Source organism: Pholcus phalangioides, unplaced genomic scaffold, assembly GCF_987345545.1.
Source record: "Pholcus phalangioides strain wild (caught in Gottingen) unplaced genomic scaffold, Ppha-v1.0 ptg000003l_1, whole genome shotgun sequence".
Lineage (NCBI taxonomy): Eukaryota > Metazoa > Arthropoda > Arachnida > Araneae > Pholcidae > Pholcus > Pholcus phalangioides.
The window spans coordinates 11,883,088-11,905,341 of record NW_028301596.1 but is presented as its reverse complement, the minus strand read 5'-3'; the positions used below and the strand labels follow the sequence as shown (position 1 = coordinate 11,905,341).

The following is a 22,254-nucleotide window of genomic DNA, read 5'->3' as shown; positions in this document are numbered from 1 at the left end:
GATGGGGCGTTCAAATCCAATAACATCCAGGGGCTCTCGAGCTACGGGTCACGACGCGAATTTGATTCTCAAGGGCTTCCAAGATGGGTCGTAAAAATTCACTTAAACCCGTGGATTCTCCAGCTATGGGCAGCGACCCAAATTTGATTTGCAAGGAGGGTTCGCTTCCGAGTGAGTTGCACAAAAACAATCACACACACAGGGATTCTTGAGCTATCCGTCACAACCCAAATTTGATCCGTACGGGCTTGTGAGATGAATCGTACAAATCCACTCACAGCCAAGGTTTTTTTTTTTAGCTATGGGGCCATGACTCGAATTTGATTCGCAGGGGGCCTCTAATGATGGGTAAGTACGAATGCACTGATAGCTTTGTGGGGGGGGGGGGGTTGGCTTGGGTCCCGACACAAATTCGATTCGCAGGAGTTTTCGAGATTAGTCGCATGAGTCCACTTACAGCAGAAGATGCTTGAGCAATGGGTCACAACCCAAACATGATTCGCAGGCGTTTCCGAGATGGGTTGCACAAAAAGCATTACTGCCAGCGATTCTTGATCACGACCCAAACGTGATTCGCATGGGCTTCGAGAATCGTAGAAATCGACTTATATTGTTGTTACAAGCGCACTTATTGCATCGCTGGTTTCATTAATTCTGAAAACAGAGTTCCGTGGGTCGCGGCTGGAAAAAGGTAAGGACTCTTGAGCAGTGCCGTCTTAACGCATGGAGCCACCCAGGCACGGCCCGGAGGTCTCAAGAAAAGAGGGCCTCAGAGAATCACTTGGCCCGGGGGGGCCTATCATGTTCTTAAGACGGCCCTGCTCCTGAGATACGTCATTGCACGTGCAACTTCCAAACGAGAGAAAGAAATCGTCCATGTAAAACGCGATGCGACAGATGCTGCCATCTATTGTCAAATTAATGCATTTTGTGATTAAATAAGTCGTAGTGACTTTCTCCTCCAGAATCGACGCTTTATCGCATTTTTATAGTGATTTCGTCACGATTCTGGCACATTATCGACGTGCACCTTCATATTAAATTCTGTTGTTGTTTTGTGGATACATGTGATGGAACCGCCGATATCTGATTGGTTCTCGTTGTTCCTGATCTCTACGCTTCTAGTAATCAGCTTGCTATGGCTGAAACGGCGCACGGTTCCGCCAGGACCGATGGGTGTGCCGGTCGTCGGATTCTACCCGTTCTTGAAAAGCGATGACATATACGGTCAATTCGATGACCTGAGAAACCGTTATGGAGATATCTTTAGCTTCCGGACACTTGGCGGTCAGTTGGTTGTGATCGTCAACGGACCGGCTATACATGAGATGTTTGTTGAGAGGGCCGAGATGCTCGGCCGTCCTCAGATACTGAACGTGCTCAACTACTTCGATGGCGGCCTGGGTGAGTTCGGTCCTTGTAAATGCACTGCGTTATTGACATCAATTATTTTTAATCTTAATCTATCTATCTTTTCGCTTCTGTCAATCCCGTGTCCACACACACATCGCGAAGGGGGCTGAAACCTAGGTTCAATAGGGTATCGCTAATTTTTATCTCGCTTTCGCACTGGAAGTAGTTATCAGCTCAAGCATGGAAATTTTGGTGATTTTTTTAAATGTCGCCAAGAAGGCAAAACACGTTTTTCGAGTAACCTGACTGGTACACCCCCCCCCTTTTTGATTGTATCCGAGAGGAGGGTTGCCAATTTTGTAACAGGATATAAGGAGGGAAAAATTCGATTAATGGAGTTGCTCTCAAACTTTTTATACCCATGGCTCTCTTGCCCAAATCCAGGGTTCTGTTAACCGGTGTGCCTTGTCTGCACATAACCTTTTGTGGTCCTCGGACCACTTTGTGCCAATAAGACGAAGGCCATATAAATTTAAAATCTCAATTAAAAATATTCACTACATAATAATGTACAAAACAGTATGTATAAAAATAGTAAGTTAAATGTTACATCACATAATCTCACACGGACCCTTGAAACCTCTTTAAAACCCCCAACGGTTCTTAACCAGCGGTCCATGGACCCAGGGGTGCACGCAGGATCTACTTTTGGAGAGCCACAAAAGTTTTCTTTCTGAGAAATTGTGAATTCCGCTAAAAAAAAAGCAGAAACCGAAAAGGTTCTGGGAATTTCGAAGGCTATTGGTGACTGCGTTGGGGGGGGGGGGGGCATCACTCATACCAATAAAGTTGTTTCAAAAGCCCCATTTACATTTTGCGCAAATAAAATATCCCGGGAAGTTAACCCGAAACAGGGATTTTCGCTACAACCCGTTTACATGGAGTTTAGTTAATGCTATAACCGCTTAATTTATGCCGGTATTCCCCCTCCTTTCCGGAAGTCGTCACTGGTTACGTTGGTTGAACGGAAGTGGTTGGTTCAAGATGGCTGACGAAGGAGCTTACAGTAGTTTTCGCGGCACAAAGGATTATGGGAGAGGAGGTTGGAGTCACCCACCATTATTCCGCAACAAAGATTGGACTCTTTTGACGGACCTTCGTCCCTCCCTTTTTTTCCCATGAGGAAAAAAGTAGCCGTGCATGTAATAATCACCAAAGCGACCCCGCAATCTTGCACATGTAAACGGGGCTTTAGTGGAGAAATAAAAAATTTGTGTCCTGCCCCCTCCCTTCTTCTGAATTTCTGTCCTTCCCTCCTTGTTTTAATTGCCTACATTTCTGAATTTCCTAAGGCACCCTTTTCTGTATTCTTGCTCCATGCCCCCCACCATATCTTAGATAGAAGTCCCTAGGCTCTAGTAGTCCTTAGATCTTTGACGGGCCCCTCTAAATAATTAATTTATAGGGTGGAAAGAAAACCAAAAACTACATACTGTATATGAGATTTGTCCCGGGCCTCAGGGTTAGAGCTGTCAGCCCTAACTCTTGTAACGCCCATGGTTTTAGTAGTAGTTGTTGCTTTCCTACGGAAATGCTCGTTGACAATTGTGAGGATGCTTGGACCTCACAAATTACCGTGGGTGCTCCCCGACTCCAACGCCACTTCCTGGAACTGCGCCGCGGGTCACTCATGTGATCCGCAAATATGCAGCCGGTAACTTGAGAATTCTGTGGGTACTCAGACCCGTGTCACAAATTATCGTATGGGGTACCACACACACACACGGTCTAAGCATCCTCACAATTGATTCAGAATATAGATTCCCAGCATAATACTGATGATGATCACCCACAGATTCGGAACACTTCCGACGTCACTGCATCATTCATAGTGTGACACCTAAGAAAGTTCGTCTCCTTTGTGTTATGTTTCAGGTATTGCCCAGAGCGAAGGTGACGACTGGAAAGACAAGAGGACTTTCTTCCTCCGTGCTGTGAGGGATCACGGTTTCGGCAAGACCCAATCAGAGGAATACGTCCAGCATCTCATTAGAGAAATGATCGACGACATCCACGGTTCTGGTGGCAAGTCATTCGACGCCAGACAGAAAGTCACCTTCGTGACGGGTAATCACATAGCGAAGATCATGTGCGACACCAGATTCGAGTCACACGATCCGGAATTCGTGGACATGATCAAGGGCTTCGATCACATCATCGGTGGAGGGATCAAGACCTTCTTCCTCGTCGGCATGTTTTTCAGGTCAATAATCAATCATTAAAAAAAATTCAAATACAGTTAAACTCGGTTATAACGACATCAAAGATTCCACGATATCCTGTCGTTATAACCGAGGTGTCGTTACAACCACGGTTGATGTTTTCAAAACTTTTCAGGAATGAAAAAATTTCCTTATATCCCTCGCATTACCCGGCACGCTGCCAATTTCGAGGGACACCGGATTTTTTAATAAACGGGTCTGGCCCATTCCTGGTATGCCGGGAAAAGTGAGGTTTAATGAGGATCAGTCAATTTAGTGGATTTATATAGTGTATTAATATATTTAAAAATTTTCCCAGAATCTGTGTGTGATTCGAATTTCCCGGCAATGCTGGTCTTCGCTGTTTTCCGGCATGCGGGGGAGGGGAATACGGTAATCACACAAATGTGCAATCAAATAGTTTGCATGAAGTCGCTATATTATCGTGAGATCAGGGTGACCATATTTGATAAGGAAGAACAATCACGGGGAATTGAGATCATAAACACAGGACATCGCCTGTTCTCGCAAAGAACGGCGTGAACTGTCGGCCAAAAAAATTGCCAATTATTCTTTAAAAATACTTTTGGCGTAAAATTCAGTGCTGCAGCAAGTCTGCAGTCATTTAAAATGTATTTCACGGGAAGGGGGGATTAACAGCATAGCAGACGCTCGGGCAAAGTGATTTTACCGGGTCCTACCTGGCTAGAAATATGTACTTACTATCCAGTTTACATACTCGCTGCAGAAAATTTGACCAGATCTCATTTGCATGAGGCTCTTTCTGCACTTGAGGGCCGTGCCTAGGTGCAGTGGCGGATCATGATTTTGGGAGGCCCCAGGCGCAACCTGATCTGGAGGCCCCCCTATCAGGGGCGGAATAAAGGTAGGGGCTGTCACCCCCCCCCCCCCGAGAGCAGAAAAATTAAATGGAAAAAAAAATGTTTTTCTGCGTTTTTGACTGAATAACAAACCAAGAAAATAAATTTGCTTAAAAAAGGGGGAAAATTCAGAATTTTTTCCAAAAAAAATCAGAACCGTCCTGAAAAATTGAACACATGGTCACAACCACCGCCCCCACCCACAAATTTGCGTTTATCCACCACTGCACCCTTTTAGCCCTAATAAGAACGAGATGGTTCACTAAAATGAACAATATTATGAAAATCATAACTTTTTTTTTATTTTTGCATCACCAAAACCATAAACACAAAAATAAGATAAGGAAATATAATGATATTCTCTGGTACTAGATGAAAAATAATCACACTCCCATTAAAAAAAAAAAATCACAGTAAAATTCTGCGTCATATTTTTAGTAATCTAAGATGTCCGCCCTGGTGCCTTCAGCCACACGGCAAAAATGGAGATCCGTCATAGTTTTAGTAATTTAATATTACTGATTAATAAAGATTTGATAATATCTCAAATATAATATATTTGATTTGATATAAAGATACTGATAATATTTAATAGAAAAACATTTCTTCAATAGAGGGAATAGAGGGAAGAAATTATATCAGAGTAAATATAAGAATTATATTTTTAATGGAAGAAATTAGTTCAGAATGAATAAAATTTAATGAAAGAAATTATTTCAGAATGAATTAAAATTATTGCCAATGAAAGAAATTATTTAAAAAATTTTTTCTAGAAATTATTATTTTTTATTTGTTTATTCTATTTTATTTTTACTATTATTATATTAATTATTATTATTTTCTCTTTCAGCCACCTCGTTGGGCACTCTGCCTGTTGTGGCCTTTGCCTTTGTATTATTTGTATTCAGAGTGAATAAAAATCTTCTATATTATGCCCCCCCCCCCCCGTTTCGTTTAATAACGAAAAATGCCACAGTATAGCATTGTGACCCGCGTACTTTATAAAATGTTTCAATATGGCCTGCTATGCCTCAAAGGTTGGAAGACCCCTGCAGTAGACTCTCGCTAATCCGGTACGTATTAGACCACGATGTGCCAGATTTTACCGAAATTACTGGATTAACTTTGAAGAAACCCATTGAAATAATATATGAAATTTCGTGCAAAGACATAGTCAGGACTTGATCATCAATTAAGAAATATTAGAACGTGTTAAGGGGTTAGGGCATCAGGAGAAAAGTGACACCACACCACCTAAATATCCTGGACTACTGGACGTGCTGGATTAGAGCACGACCGAATTCTCGAGAGACTACTGTAGTTGAATTGAAATGCTCAAATAAAAATTTATCAGATAATTTATATATTTTTAGTTTTGCTTACCGTTATTTTTGGAGATTCTGCCATCTAAATCCTAAAGGAAATCTTGAGGATCGGCATGAAATTTTTTTCATTACAATAACACACATTACAATTACATTGACAATAAACACTTTTCGGTCTGACACAAAGATGTTGTCTACCCAAGCCTCCTTGACCAATCCAAAAATGTAGCTCTTTTTTTTAGAAAGTAGGAAAAGAAACGCCCTTGATTTTTTTCAGCCGGGGAGGGAGTGTTAAAAGAGAAACAGAAAAATCACGTGATTCAGAATGCATGTCATTCAGCATTCATTTCAAACCCCACTTTTTTTTTGTCATATGGTCGTATGGTTCCAGTCATAGATTGCAAATGTATATGTTGTTTGAACCAGCTTATAGTATTTCATTCAAACAAGTGGGAGACAAAATCACAATATCACAAAATCACAAGAGCTCTACTACAGCTTTGTCTACTACATTCATTTTAATTAGTACGAGTGTCTCTTCCTGTCGATGTCGCCGCTTGCCGATAGCCATCTTGCCATCCATTATACTGTATACAAAAGCTTACACCAAAGCTGTCGTATTATCGGCGCCCATAAAAGCATTTAATACTGTGGAATGAGACATCTGTTTATGCCTTCACTCCAATTTTCATTTCGGACAGACATTAGGACCTGCTGTTCTCACCCCTCCTCCTGCTTGTGCCCTTAGGGAAATACTGTTTGAAAATGACCCTCCCTGAATGATCGCTTTACAATGTCTCTTCTTTCTTTGTCGGGGAAGAATTGGCCCCAAGAGCTTTGTTGATACGCATGTAAATTCATATGTAGGATGAAGCACACAACTATTTGGAGGCCCCAGGCACGCGCCTCATGCGCCTGTGCGGTAATCCGCCACTGCCTAGGTGGGGCCCATGCTTTAACTGCTTCGCTTACAGGGTTTCGGATGATCTTTATTTGACGAATGGGCGAAAAGTATGGTAACCTCGTCCTAACCAAACCGTACATTAGAGAAAGGTGAAGCAGTTTTGGGGGGGGGGGGAACAAATGAAAAAAACAGTATAAACATTGAGATAAGAGAGTAGTTATATACGAATTCGAGATTTCTCTTTTCACTCTCACCCACCCTATTCTTTTTTGCTCTTATACGTATATAGTCACATTCTAGGTCGTTGCGTTTTCATTGACGTTATAAGCAAAGTTCGTTAATATGGGTCTCCATGGGAATCGGTGAGAAAAACCAATTGTTGGCGTAATAACCGAGGTCGTTGTGGCCGAGTTCAACTGTTTTGTTCTGATAAATTCCCGTGCTTGAAAACTTGTTTCCATTTAGATTATTCCTGAGATTCACCCCAACTGGGCGGACCAGGACTAGAGAAGTCTCCCGACTCCGAGGTGTCGTCGCCAAAATAATCGACAATCACGTTAGGACCTTCGACCCGCTTCATGAGAGAGACTTCATCGACGCCTACCTGGGCCACATCATGTCTCTTGAAAAGAAAGACAAGCTCAAAGACAGTTCATATTCCTGTGAGTATTTCGGACATTATTTGAGTAGGGGTTGCCACAACCCGCAAAAATCTCACATCCGGCCCGCGAAAGGTGTTGCGGTCAGTGTTATCCAAAAATATTATGAAGAGTAATTTCACTCCTCTCCAAAAATTTAAGGAGTACTTTTTTTTTATTAGTGAGAAATAACTATTAACCCTTTCGCTTACAAGTTATTGACAAGAAATTCGGATGATCTATATTTAACGAATCGGTGATAAATATGGTAATCTTGTCCTAACCTAACCACACGTTAGAAAATAGAAAAGAAGGGGGGGGGAAATATATATATATAGAAGAAAAGGAAGGAAAAAAAATGAAAGTAAAACAATATATATAATAGATAAGCAGATAAGGGGGAGTATAGGTACGAAGTCCATTTTTATCTTCTCACCCTCACCCTACCTGTTCTCTTTCACTCTTATATGTATATAGTAGAACAATACATTATACGTGGGAAAAAAAATCACTAATAGGAGTATAGAAATAACCGGAAGTGAAAAGAACAATTTGGTTTCGTAGGGTTACAATAAAGCTCCGCGATGATGATGAGAGAGAACTTGTTTGATTTATTCCACTGCCGTTTGAACGCAATATTACGTGCTTGATCGTATAAAAGTGGTTAAAAAAATTTACCTAAAATTTGAAGGTGCATTTTCACCTTTTCAACGAAATTTTTTGTTTTAAAATGAATTTTGATGCGTATTGGGCGAACACTGATTCCGGTATAGAAGTATCAAAAAACACAACGTGATAAATACCTGGGCTGACCATATTTCCTCGATAAAAATACGGATTCTCTGAAGCGGTAGCTGTGTCGAAATATCGCACGTTTTGGATGCATGCTCAGGTCAGGTGCTGCCCTCAACCAAAAAAGACGGAACTAGCAATGAATGAGCATTCTAATGAGTGTGTTTTAAAAAAAATGGTGTAAGGCAGTGTTTCTAACCCTTTTCTATGTTGTGGACTCCCACCGTAACTGCAAAAGCTTTTTATTTCGCCCCTCCCTTAGGGGTGAACCTACAGATTTACTCACTTAAAATGAATACAAACCCTTGTGGCACTTTTGCGTCACCCATGGGGGTACGTTATAACCGAGAACTCGACTGTATTTCAAGCCACCTCCCCCCATAAAATTCAAAATGTATTTTTGTTAATTTTTGCATATCATAAAAAATTTAAGAAATAAATTACAATTTCACAGCAATGTGTCGTCTATGCAATGGTTGTAAACGAAAATGATCCCGACAACCTTGCAAAATACTTACGGACCCCCAGGGGTCCGAGGACCGCATGCAAATTACTGGCGTAAGATCTATTACAGGAGTTTCCTAAACTATGGGTCGCGACACAATCTTGAGTCGAAGAGGCTTCAGAGAAGAGTCGTTCAGATCCACTGATAGCCGATGATTCTCGAGCTATGGGTCACTACCGTAAATTGATTCGCAGCGGCTTCCTAGATGAGTCTTACTAATTCACTTACAGTCCATGATGCACTTATTGCGTTATATTAAACCTTCATATAATAGGTAGATGGATGTTTTGGTGCCTTATATCTTGAACACACTCTCTCTCTCTGTTGCAGTGGACACATTGAACGCCATCACTTTAAACATGTTGATGGAAGGCACCGAGTCCACGGCCGGGACCATCGTTGGTTTTCTCGCCAAATTATCCCAATTACCTGGCGTCCAGAAACGGGTCCAAAAAGAAGTGGACGAGGTCATCGGACGTACCAGGACGCCGACTTATGCTGATAAGCGAAACATGCCTTACTTAGAGGCTGTTATACTGGAGTTGTTCAGAACCGCATTGTTCTTCTACCTCACGGTGTTTTATTCAAATACCGGTAATGGAAAAAAAAATTTAATTTTGAAATTCATTAAAGTTTTCTCTGGAGAAATAATGAATGCATTTTGATGAGGTTCTTAATTTTTTAGAGGAAGTGAAAATCAGAGGTTACAGGATCCCTAAGAGGAGTCTGATAAACGCTAACTTCCACACTATCAGCTACGATCCAAAACTTTACTCGGATCCATCGAATTTCGATCCTGAGAGATTTCTGGGTCCTGATGGCAAAAGGTCCAAAACCGTGAAGGTTCCTGTAGCTTTCGGTACCGGTAAGTATTTGATGACATTTGTGGTTAAAATGCAGAATACGTTTCGGCGCGATGGACTAATTTAACGCCAAGCTCGTTCGTCAACATAGATCCAGTGATCCTTGTCCATATCGCTTTCATGTTGCCACATCCGCAGTATCCACCCATCAATACTCTGCTTTTGCACTGGAGTGAACTAAATTGTTTCATATGCACAACTCAGGTCTATCGACCTGGGCAATTTACTCCTTAGTGAGTTGTGCCGAAAGTGTATGTGCATAACAGTCTGTGCGTAACTAGTGTTATGCTTGATTTTTCACTGCTGTCATCTATATAAAGTATATATATATATATATATATATATATACACACACACACATATATATATACACACACCCAGACCAGCACAGTCAGAAGTCAGCTCCCTAACCAACTTCAGCCGACTGCCACTGTAGTGCCAGTGGGGTTCGAACCCGGGACGCAGTGATGCGTATCCGTAATTACGACAACTCGACCACCACAGCGGCTATTCTACTCAACAATCATACTACCTAGTACCAGATCTCATAATCATGAGTCCGAAAAATCACAATTAGGGGAATTAATTGTGATATTTCGGAGCGCATACTGCATTTGTACTTTGGACATGACATTGATTTTTGTTTACTCCACACCAGCGATTCCCAACGTGGGCGTTAACGCCCCCCTGGGGGCGATGGAATCTTCCAGGTGTAGCGGTAGAAGCTACGGTTATAACATAGGATCCTATGGGTTAAATTGCGTTGGGGGGCGATGGGAGAAAAAAATTTCTGAAGAAGGGGGGCGATGTGTGTGTGAGGACAAAAAAAGTTAGGAAACTATGCTCTATAACAAACACACACACTCATGCTTTACAATACAAGTACAAACTTATCGTTCTTCACATCGCCTCAGAAAGGCTATTTGTTGTCAGACAGCCTCATTGGGCTAAGAAACGTTGAAATGAATTCTGTTCTGTCATTCACATTTCATTTCAAATTTATTTCATTCCAGGAAAAAGGACCTGCGTCGGTGAGAACTTCGCCCAGATGGAGATTTTCTTGATAATCGCATCGCTTATGCAGAATTTTACTCTGCATCCGGGTGACGGAGGTTTCCAGATACGAGCTGTATCCAGACCACACGAAGATTGAAGAACAAATTTTACATTTTTTGAAATGAAACAATCCAATAAATGTTACCTCGATTTGCCAAAATATGTGCAGAAATAATTTCACTCCTCGTCAGTAGCTTCTTAACGGATACGAAGGTACCAAACATGATTCCCCCAGTGTGTCCCTTGCGAGATATAAACGGATATTATGATAGTACGACAAGGTCCGGACCCTGAAATTAATCAATGCATTATTTTTATTAAACACATTAAAATTTTTTACTAGTGCGTAAATTTTTCTCAAGGGGCTCCAAACTCCTTAAAACGGCCTTCCTCCCGATACCTTTCTACAATTGGTTACACCGTTATAATAAACTCCAAGTGACCGAAGAAATCACTTCGTTATAACGAAATTTCAGGTTTTTTAAAGATGTTCCTACGTAAATTTATCTAGGGGATTAGAAAAGTGTTCGTTAAAACGAAATTTTCACTATAACGGTATTCGACTTATCAGCCTTTCTCAACCGTTCTGTACCCAAGGATAATAACATTTTTTGAAACAATTCGACCGACCACAAACTTTCAGTCTCAGTAGGGTGACCGTATTACCCATATTTTAAGAGCCACTCCTGTGTTATCGGTCGTACCGACTTTTTCTAGTGTCCCGTTTCTTTTAACAAAGCTTGCTTCAATTTTTCCAGTCCCCCAGGGCACCACTAGTTGCGGCCCTGGTTAGGAACATCGCGGCGAGCGTGGAGATATTGTAAGAGAGCTGGAGATTTTTGTGTGCCTATTCATGCTTTGAAGTGGTTTTTTATAAGTTAAAATACAGTATTTTCACTAAATTATTCTGGGGAGCCGCAGATGAACGTCTTGAATCGGGCAAATGAGCCGCGGATAACAAAAATTTGAGAATCCCCGGTTTTAAGAAGGTGTATGAGGTGCGTGTACGCGCGGTCTAGTTGTAGTAGTACAGTAGGTTTAGCGATAAAAAATGTCGATGTTTCCGACTAAAAACAACTTTTCTTTGCAATGTCCCTTTTTTCCGAAGAGCCAATTTCTCACATTTTTCTTGAAGAAATATGGTGTTACCCTGGACGGGTTTCTTTCTTTCTTTTTGTGAATACGATCTTGTGCACTGTGATTTTTAGTGATTTAAAATTTTATCAAAAATTTCATTTTTTTATCTGAAAATTAGTCACAGGATCTCGTAATGTCTAGTATTTATTCTCAATCAAATACAGTAAAACCTCATTAATTCGTCATCCTAATAGGTCGTCACCCCGGTTAAGTTTCACTTCGGTCCCGTACAGCTTTCATAGATAACAATATAACAATGTTCATAAAACCTCGTTTACTGTTTTATGTAAAAATTTGAGAGCAAGAGAGAGAGGAATATACTATTTCTCGGCTGCTTTCAAGAAAGAGCTTAATGACAGCATATTGTCATGTGTGCAAAAGTGACCATAAAAACCTTACGTAACAAACGGAACAGCTGAAGTAACGAAAGTTACGCTGAGGAAATTAACTCGCCTACTAAAACCCAAAGCTCTTGGAATGTTAGGAACTATTCGAGCTGAACCTGATTTCTGCATGGACCCTACTAATTTGGAGCTCCAAATTGAAACATATCTTTGTTAAAAACCAGACGTATTTCCTCAACTTGAGGCCGCCTATTATCTGCTTTTTTCCTGCCCAGGCCCCCCCCTCTTCCCAAGTCAAAAGTCAGTCCTGTCTTCAAGATTGCCTTATACTTGTATCATGACCTACTGATGAAGAATTCAAAGCACTGAAATTAAATGTCATGCATGTGTAAAATTAATGTGTAACAGTTCTGTTGTAGAGAAAAGCTAACTAGAAATGCTGTGACGAATAATATTTTGCCACCCTACGACTATCTGAAAAGAGTTTTCTTTCTTCATCCCTATTACCTTGATACAGTGGTTCCCAAAGTGTTGGTCACGACCCCCTCGGATGCGGGGGGGGGGGGCAATGCCGATGATTTAAGATGTCGCTAGAGAATTTCCTAAATAAAAACATCCTGATGAGAATAAATATATCAGTTCAATATAATAACTCTTTTTTGAAGGGAAGGTGGTGCCGTAATGAGCGCACCTTTTTAAATTTTTTTAATGGATTTTTTGGAAAAATCTCTGCCCTCCAAAGGGTTAACTGAGCTATTTGTCACATATATATATATATATATATATATATACCATATAACGCATTAAAGTTCTACATAAAATTTATAAAAATAATTCGAAGAAAAATCTTATTCAATCAAGTATCACAAATGTGTTTTTGCGCACTTTTATATGAGAAAACACGAAAATTAATAAATTAATATTTTTATCTGAATCCAAAAGACAAAATTTATTCATTGAAAATGCAAGAATCGCTCTCCTCATTTCCTAGTTTTTGAAATCGTGATTATCTACGTTATGTTGTTTTTGCTGATGAAATTTTATTTTCACCAGTCGATTGGTTATGGCCAAAAGTGACTTAGAAAGGCACCATTTTTTCCATGGTGAATAAGTTTACAAAATATGGACATTAGAGGCTGAGAATGACTGAGAACGCTTTCGTGTACATAGAGTTTTATGCTACGCAGAAAAAATTCCCTATATTGTATAAGGCAGCGTGTTATTTTGTCATTCCGTAGCCAGAACATTCTGGAGCCAAACAGCACCACACTAGAGATTCTTTTAGTATGGTGTTGGCTAAAAAAAGGCATTTGTCGGAAGATGAACTAGGAATCCAAACTTATGCTGTTGAATTCGACTAAAGAAAGTCAATTGGAAAAATGTTGATAAAAAGAGAAAAGGAACCTAATTTTTTTTTATTCAGAAACCAGCTCTTTTCTAGTGATAGGTGACATTTTCTGGAAGTGCAAGAAAGGAGTTGAGGTGAGATGAATTAAGCATTGAATAGCAAAGAGTTGAATAGCATTTCAACACTGAAAGTATTTTGTATTTACCTGCGCTTATTTATACCACTCGCGATTTTCCTATCAAAACTATTTCGACGTGTACAAATTGCGAGAGTGGAAATAATAAATAATAATGAATCTGTCATAAAAAAATGCCGCTTAATTATAATTAAATCATGTCTTTCTGAGAAGCTCCTGTCCCATCTTCGCGGCCCATAGGTTGAGAGACACAGGGTTATATGATTCTTCCTGCTGATATTATTCATTCGAAAAATCAGCTTATATTCATCCATAAACCACGGCATCTCACTTTAACATATTTTATAACTGGTTTATCCTCTTCTTTCTTCACCCATGAATAAGTTCACGGCATTTCTTTTGTTTCTTCTTCCTTGAAGAAATCATCAGAATGAGGTGGAAGAAGAGTTCCTCTGCAATGCAGGTCAATTGATGTTTTCAGATATCTATTGCAATGGCCTTGAGGAAGTGCACTGTCGTTCGCATCGGTGGTTCAGTGGTAGAATGCTCGCCTGCCACGCGGGCGGCCCGGGTTCGATTCCCGGCCGATGCATGTTTTATTTTTTTAATTTTCAATCTTCTTGGGGGGGGGGGGGCACGAACCCCTCACTCCCCAACTTGCGTACACCTCCGCCCCATACCCTGTAGCAGAGTCCCTAGTTTGAGATCTTTGGTGATCCCCCCCACCCAAAAGTCGTATATTTCATCAGCTTTATAGTGAATTTTTGCAGCGAAAAAAACAAATGACAAACATCATTAAGAGCTCCTGGACCCGGAATGCTTTTCAGCCCCTACGAAATACTGTGGGTGCTTCTTTTCCAGCCCTGGACTGGGCCATCTTCAGAATTTATTGAGAAATCACTCTCTCTCTGGTTTAAATTTCAAATGCTGAGCACCCAGGCTTTCTTTTCAATGATGTATTCGATATGTGGTTCAGTGCATAACTAGATGTCACCCAATGGTCGCATCGGTGGTTCAGTGGTAGAATGCTCGCCTGCCACGCGGGCGGCCCGGGTTCGATTCCCGGCCGATGCATGTTTTAATTTCCCTTTTTAAATCTTGTAGAAAATGAATTAGTGAAAGGCAAATATTAGTCGTTACATCCAAGAAATTTTTGACAATTTTCACTTTTTTTTCCGATTGAAAATATTTTGTAATATTGTTTTTTTCAATCATGAGAAACATGGCTTTCCCCAGGGGGCAGTATGCCTTTGGTGGGGGCACAAAGAATTCCTCTCACTCCTTTAGACTTACCAACCTTAAAAAAGTATTAAAGTAATAGAAATTGATTATAGAGAGAGAGAGGAAAGAAATTTCAAATTTTTTTATATTTTGATTTTTTTTCACAAATTTATTAAAATTTTTAACTGTCTTGGGGGGGGGGGACACGAACTTCTCTCTTCCCCACATGCGTACACTTCCGGCCCCACATTCTGTAGCAGAGAGCCCCTAGGCTGAGACGAGCACTCCCTCTCAAGTTGGATATTTCACTAGCTTTATAGCGAACTTTAAGAGCGGGGAAAACAAAAATTAGAAGCACCGTCAAGGGCTCTCGGGCTGCAGCCCTTTCAACCCCCCTACGAAATAATATGGGTGCTCATTTTGTGGAAACGATCTGAGCCACCTTAAGAATTAATTGACAAATCCGTCTCTCCCGTTTGAAGTTAAAGCCGAGCATCCACAGACTGATTTCTTTGATTGACCTAATCCATGGGGCTCTCAAACTGTGAGCCGTGGAGCCTAGTGCGCCCCCAACTTTTGCCAGGGGCGCTGAGTCTGACAAAAGTGTTTCGAATATATTTTTTGTTAAACAGCTCTAGGGAGCCGACGGAGCTCGGAAATAGGGGGAAGAGGCGCCTCTGGCTTAAGAACCATAGTTTGATGTACCTGACATATGTGGTTTGGTGCATAACTATGCTATGTTTCCATTGTAGCATCGGTGGTTCAGTGGTAGAATGCTCGCCTGCCACGCGGGCGGCCCGGGTTCGATTCCCGGCCGATGCACGTTACTTTTTTTTTTTTTTTTGCTGCATTTAAAATTTATATTTGCCGTAAGGACTTAATAAATTACTAAAAAGCCAATCCTATAAATTTTTTAAAGAGTGACAAAAAATGGAACCTCAATAGCACCGACGTTGAGGAATTAATTATTCGATTCCTTTAGTTTTTATTAGAAAGTTTCCTATATGATATTGACTTTCTACCAATAAGAGAGATTTATGTACTGCATCACAAAGGTCTTCAGCGCGTGGCCCTCGAAGATTTTTTAATCTTGCCCGCCGACGAAAAGGCTCACATGATTATACTGAATTTATAGAAATATTGAGAAAAAATTTAACGAAAAAATAAGTTCCACAAAACTGTGGGAGAAATAATTTTAAAATTGTTTTTAGAAATCATTGCAGAATTGATGAGAAATAGTTACAGAAATGATCAGAAGTAAATAATTATTGAAAGATATAATTTCAAGATTATTGAAAGAAATAATTTTTCTTATTTAAAATAATTCTTATTCATAGAAATTATTTCAGAATTATTTAAAGAAATAATTTCAGAATTATTTAAAGAAATAATTTCAGAATTATTTAAAGAAATAATTTCAGAATTATTTAAAGAAATTATTTCAGAATTACTGAAAGAAATAATTTTTCTTATTTAAAATAATTCTTATTCATAGAAATTATTTCAGAATTATTTAAAGAAATTATTTCAGAATTATTTAAAGAAATTATTTCAGAATTATTTAAAGAAATTATTTCAGAATTATTTAAAGAAATTATTTCAGAATTATTTAAAGAAATTATTTCAGAATTATTTAAAGAAATTATTTCAGAATTATTTAAAGAAATTATTTCAGAATTATTTAAAGAAATTATTTCAGAATTATTTAAAGAAATTATTTCAGAATTACTGAAAGAAATCATTTTTCTTATTTAACATAATTCTTATTCATAGACTTTTTTGACTGTATTTAAAGAAATTATTTCAGAATTATTTAAAGAAATAATTTCAGAATTATTTAAAGAAATTATTTCAGAATTATTTACAGAAATAATTTCAGAATTATGTAAAGAAATAATTTCAGAATTATTTAAAGAAATTATTTCAGAATTATTTACAGAAATAATTTCAGAATTATTTAAAGAAATAATTTCAGAATTATTTAAAGAAATAATTTCAGAATTACTGAAAGAAATAATTTTTCTTATTTAAAATAATTCTTATTCATAGAAATTATTTCAGAATTATTTAAAGAAATAATTTCAGAATTATTCAAAGAAATTATTTCAGAATTACTGAAAGAAATAATTTCAGAATCAATGAAATATATTTCCAGCAATTGAAAAAATGTTGCTACACACTTGGCAAAAAACTAGTTTTAATCAATAATACAAATATAAATTGTAAAATATTCTTCCTGCACCAGCATTGTCTCTTACGACCAAAAATTACCGATTTATTGCGAAGCGGAACACCTTTTTTTTTAAGATGAGAAATTGAGGACCCCATGAACGAAATTTATCCGGGGAAAAAATAATTTGGTGAGGGACCAATTTATTTCATTTATCAGGAGCATCCCTATAAACTCCATGTTCTGCCATTGAATGAAATCTCAAGAAAAATATATGAATCATTAGGATAAGTTTTTGAATGGCTTTTGAACTGAAGCTTGACGAATTACCCATTTTCTTACGAGGAATAACATGAAATTCACAAAATTCAACGTTTCATCACTTCGCCAACTTTTGTCCTAGAAAATAATGATTTTTTTCTCTCATATGTCCAGTGTAAGATCAGCATTTTTTTCTTTACGCTACCTTACACCAATTTGAGCAGTAACAGACTTTCCATCTCAGAGGCACCGACATAGGAGGTTTGAAAGTTGTTAGTCGTCCCGTATATATGGAACCTAAGTGCGTACGCAGATGGGGGAGGGCACATTACATTGTTTTTCAAAAATTATTGGAGGCGGGCTCAGCCAACACCACCTATAAAACAAGGCCTCCGCATGAAGCTTGTGACGTCAATGAAGAAAGCCACTTCTCCTATTGCTATTGGATATACTGCAAAAAAAGATAAAGATATCGCATGCGTCGGCCTGCTATATCCAATGGCAATAGGTGAAATGACCTTCTTCAGTGACGTCACGAGATTCGTGCGGAGGCCTTGATCTATAGGTGGTGTTGGCTCAGCCCCCTTTCAAAATTTATTGGGGAGGGGGAGCTCAAAGGTTCTCAGACCCTAGGTTCCGCTGCCTATATGGACCATCTTGTATCACAAAAATTGAAGACCAAAAAAATTATCCATTTTTCCATCTGCAAATAGGGGTCCATGTTGATTGCAAAGCCCAATTCAGGAACTGTTGTATTTTCTAAATTGCTTGATGAATGCTGCAAAATTAAATTTCAGCTTAGTAAAATTCAAACTTTTCGTGTTATTTTGGCAGACGCCATTAAACACCTCTACTGGAAGGAAATGTGCGAACTGTATCGGTGACTTGACACGTCTCGGCCAGAAAAAAAAACGAAAAAACTGTGAATTTTACTTTTGATTTCACTTTTCCATGATAGACACGAAAGCCTTGTTTGTTTTGAGTTAACAGTGACATCTGTTGTTGAAAGTTGAAGGCATACATGAAATTTGGTATTTGTTCAAATCAATCTGAGCGTTTTGAATTTCTCTCAATCTAATCAAAGTATAAATTGAATGTATAATCATACTAGACGTAAATTTAAAAATCCTAATTTTTCAAGTAAGCATTTTAGTGTATAATAAATTATTTGAATGTAATTTTTAACCTAGTCGTTAAACCTTTCTTCTAATGAAAAGCTCATGGATAAATGAATCCTTGACTGAAACTAAATGAATTTGTTGGGAAAGAAATTATTAATTGAAATCGCTCAAGACGAGGACGGTGATTTTGCACCGCGACCCAAGATCAACTTCGCGACATTGTTTTTCGACATTAATTAAGCGAGTGACGCAATAAGTTCATTTATAACAGGATTGCAAGTGAATATTTGCGACCCGTCTCGGAAGGGCCTGTCAATCAAGTCTGGGTAGTGACCCATCTCGGAATCCCCGACATTCAAATCTGGGTCATGACCCATAGCTTGAGTCCCTGTCTGTTACTGGATTCGTAGGACCCTTCTCGGAAGCCTCTGCGAATCAAACTTGAGTCGGGAGCCAGAGTCCATGGTTGGTAATGAATCTGGACAGTTTGGACAACGACCCATCTCGGAAGTCCCTGTGATCCTCGTTTCGGTCGCGACCCATAAGTAAAGAACCCCTGGATTAAGAAAACATATTTCCCGACATCTCAAAAAATTGCATACAGGATGTTCCATAAGTTCGTAAATAGTTCAAAAATGGAAATAATATATTGATATATTTGAATGCCGGTTTAGGGGAAAAGTTATTATCCCAAAGAGAGATTTTCTGGCATGGGAAAAAAATTAAGTTCCATTTTTTGTCGGTAGAGGCCGCTTCATGAAAGCAAATCACAGAATTCCAGACGTGAACCTTTCTTCAATCTCTCCTGTGTCCGAAACGTTCGTAAAGCTTTAGGCTGTGATCCATATGGTTGAGGTAAAATGAGGGCGTAGGCAGTAATTACACTACCAAGGGCGTGCGTAGGATCGGCGTTTGAAAAGGGGACGCAAAGATTTTCTTCCATGCAGATTTTTGATCACCAATCTTTAAAAAGCATTAAATTATAAGTTGATTAAAACAACATTTAACCTCTTATCGATCACGGGCGTAATATTACGTCCAGACACCAGTGGAATAAAATTCAAAAAAGTTCTCTGTGTGTTTTCTTTCTTCTCTGCACCATCGCGATGCTTTATAGCAACTCTATTATCTACGAAAGTTGTTTTTTTCCTCTTTATAATGTATCTTTCTACTACATAAATGTAAGAGCGAAAGAGGACACGTAGGGTTAGAGTGTGAAAAGTCCTTTCATGTATTTTTTCTTTCCCCTTCTTGGTTTTTCTAACTCACGGTTAGGTTAGGACAAGGTTACCAGATTTACCGCCGATTCGTTAAATAGGGATAAACCAATTTTTTTGCCAAAACCATGCACGTGAAGTGGTTCAAAGTATTTCCTTTAAATATTTTAATTTTTTTACAAATATATATATATTTTTTTTTAATTTTTAATCGTCTTGAAGGGAGGGGGGTAGCAGAGTCCCTAGTTTGAGATCTTTGGTGATCCCCCCCCCCCCCCCAAGTCGTATATTTCATCAGCTTTATAGAGAATTTTTGCAGCGGGGAAAAACAAAAATGACAAACATCATTAAGGGCTCCTGGGCCCCGAATCCCTTTCAGCCCCTACGAAATACTGTGGGTGCTTTTTTTCCAGCCCTGGACTGGGCCATCTTCAGAATTTATTGAGAAATCAGTCTCTCTCTGTTTTAAATTTCAAAAGCTGAACACCCAGGCTTTCTTCTCAATGATGTATTCGGTATGTGGTTTGGTGCATAACTAGATGTCGCCCAATAGTCGCATCGGTGGTTCAGTGGTAGAATGCTCGCCTGCCACGCGGGCGGCCCGGGTTCGATTCCCGGCCGATGCATGGTTTTCCCTTTTTTAAATATTTCTAGTGGTAATGAATTATATAATTTCGGAGCTAAATAATAAAAAAGTTTACGGAAAAAAAAATTTCTTTCCTAAAAGTAAGAATACGGTAAATCATGAGGTGTTATATGTATGACGCCGTACATTAAGATTTCGAAAAATTTTAGAATGAGACAGAGGTTGCAAATCACAAGCGAGGGTGTGAAATTTAAGATCCAGATGTAAATCAGTTTGCATAAAATTGATGCATTTTGTTTCCTGTAAATTTAATTTTAAATCATTAGCATAGAACTTTTTTTGGATTAATATCAAATCGTGGTTAATATGATTCATAGACTATCAAGATCATCACATAAATACATTAACACAGAATTGTCAGCATAAGTGATCGTGGAACAGTAAAATTCCAAATTACATAGATCATTAATAAAATCAGAAATGGCAAAGGACCCAAAAGGATTAACATTTTTAATTGTCTATCCCACTCGAGATATTTTCGGTGTACTTCTTTTGTCTACAGCGCATGAACCCTCCTCTTCCCCCACATGCTTACGACTCTGGCTCACACACATCCTGCAATAGAGCCCATGGTCCCCACATCCTGGAGTGGGGCCCCTAGGCTGAAATCTTTTGCTGGCCCCCCCGGTTAGACTATTCACGGGCTCCCTTCTGTAGTTAATTTAGAGCGTAAAAAGCAAAAAATGATAACTGTCCCGGGCCCCAGGGCTAGAGCCCTGTCAGTCCCCCCCCCCATGTGGGAGCCATGACAGAGCCCCTAGGCTGAGATCTTTGGCATCCCCCCCCCCCAAAACCACCACCACAGACTGATTTCGTAGATTTACCTAGTATTAAGGCGACTTGATAAGGGGAATTTTAAGGACGCTATATATAGGCTATACCTAGTATATGATGTATTTGAACGGTTTGGTGTAAAGCTATGCGCCGTGTTTGCTGTCGCATCGGTGGTTCAGTGGTAGAATGCTCGCCTGCCACGCGGGCGGCCCGGGTTCGATTCCCGGCCGATGCATGAAAACTTTTTATCTTATATTTTACTTTGCCGTAATTGGCTTGATAAATTACTAAAAAGCCAAGCATGTGTAAATTTTAGTGCCGAAAATTGAACCCCATATCGTCAACGTTGAGGAACTAATTGTTCGATTCCTTTTGCTTTTATTAGAAAGTTTGCTTATGTTATGAAATTTCTGCCTATAAGGTTTGTATATTACAGGACAAAGGGCTTCAATGTATGGCCAGTGGGTCACATAGTAAGAGTAGATCAGTTTGAATAAGATTGAAATTGACGTATTTTGTTTTCTGTAAATTTTGTTTTAAATCATTAGCATAGAACCATTTTTGGATTATTATCAGATCGTGGTTAATATGATTCTTAAGACTGTTAAGGATACATTAATACAGAATCACATGAATACATTACACATGAATACATTAACACAGAATGGTCGGCATAAGTGATCGTGGAATCGTAAAATTCCTTATAGACATAGATCATTAATGAAAATCAGAAAAGGCAAAGGACCCGAATGGATTAACATTTTTAATTATCTTGGGGGGGGGGGGGGGGCATGAACCCTTCTCTATCCCACATGCTTATGGCTCTGGCGCACACGTATCCTGTAGCAGAGCCCCTAGGTTGAGATATTTGGCACCATCACCACACAGACTGATTTCGTAGATTTACCTAGTATTATGGCGACTTGATAAAAGGATTTTAAGGACGCTATTTCTAGGCTATACCTAGTATATGATGTACTTGAGCGGATCGGTGTAGAGCTATGCACCATCAACGCCGTCGCATCGGTGGTTCAGTGGTAGAATGCTCGCCTGCCACGCGGGCGGCCCGGGTTCGATTCCCGGCCGATGCATGGTTTTCTCCTTTTTTAAATATTTCTAGCGGTAATGAATTATATAATTTCGGAGCTAAATAATATATATATAAAAATATTTGCGAAAAAGAAATGTCTTTCCCAAAAGTAGGAATACGTAGGTAAATCATATGAGGTGTTCTCTCGGATACATTATCATTTAAATTGCTTTATTACGGTTAAAGAAAAGAATAATACGGAAAAAAGCAT

At 39.1% G+C, this 22,254-nt stretch overlaps 1 protein-coding gene and 6 non-coding genes across 7 annotated transcripts; all 7 read left to right on the top strand.

Annotated features, from left to right (window-relative positions):
• The first annotated feature begins 950 nt into the window (after window positions 1-950).
• LOC149088083 (cytochrome P450 2A6-like) lies at window positions 951-10,734 on the top strand. The gene is made up of 6 exons (XM_089244126.1): window positions 951-1,404; window positions 3,289-3,616; window positions 7,190-7,386; window positions 8,990-9,253; window positions 9,345-9,524; window positions 10,536-10,734. The coding sequence occupies exons 1-6, from the start codon at window positions 1,071-1,073 to the stop codon at window positions 10,673-10,675; spliced, it is 1,443 nt and encodes a 480-aa protein (XP_089100252.1). The 5' UTR covers window positions 951-1,070; the 3' UTR covers window positions 10,676-10,734.
• Window positions 10,735-14,064: 3,330 nt separating this feature from the next.
• TRNAG-GCC (transfer RNA glycine (anticodon GCC)) lies at window positions 14,065-14,135 on the top strand. The gene has a single exon. It is a non-coding gene; the product is annotated as a tRNA-Gly (tRNA).
• A 411-nt stretch (window positions 14,136-14,546) lies between these two features.
• On the top strand, window positions 14,547-14,617 carry TRNAG-GCC (transfer RNA glycine (anticodon GCC)). Its single transcript has one exon. It is a non-coding gene; the product is annotated as a tRNA-Gly (tRNA).
• An 898-nt stretch (window positions 14,618-15,515) lies between these two features.
• Window positions 15,516-15,586, top strand: TRNAG-GCC (transfer RNA glycine (anticodon GCC)). The gene has a single exon. It is a non-coding gene; the product is annotated as a tRNA-Gly (tRNA).
• Window positions 15,587-20,088: 4,502 nt separating this feature from the next.
• Window positions 20,089-20,159, top strand: TRNAG-GCC (transfer RNA glycine (anticodon GCC)). The gene has a single exon. It is a non-coding gene; the product is annotated as a tRNA-Gly (tRNA).
• Window positions 20,160-21,117: 958 nt separating this feature from the next.
• TRNAG-GCC (transfer RNA glycine (anticodon GCC)) lies at window positions 21,118-21,188 on the top strand. The gene has a single exon. It is a non-coding gene; the product is annotated as a tRNA-Gly (tRNA).
• A 785-nt stretch (window positions 21,189-21,973) lies between these two features.
• Window positions 21,974-22,044, top strand: TRNAG-GCC (transfer RNA glycine (anticodon GCC)). The gene has a single exon. It is a non-coding gene; the product is annotated as a tRNA-Gly (tRNA).
• The last annotated feature ends 210 nt before the right edge of the window (window positions 22,045-22,254 follow it).

Excerpts from the sequence above, each read along its gene's own strand:
- LOC149088083 (XM_089244126.1), top strand. The coding sequence starts at position 1,071 with ATGGAACCGCCGATATCTGATTGGTTCTCGTTGTTCCTGATCTCTACG. Across the intron at positions 9,254-9,344 it reads GGTGTTTTATTCAAATACCG|AGGAAGTGAAAATCAGAGGT; the intron begins GTAATGGAAAAA and ends TTAATTTTTTAG. Across the intron at positions 9,525-10,535 it reads TCCTGTAGCTTTCGGTACCG|GAAAAAGGACCTGCGTCGGT; the intron begins GTAAGTATTTGA and ends ATTTCATTCCAG.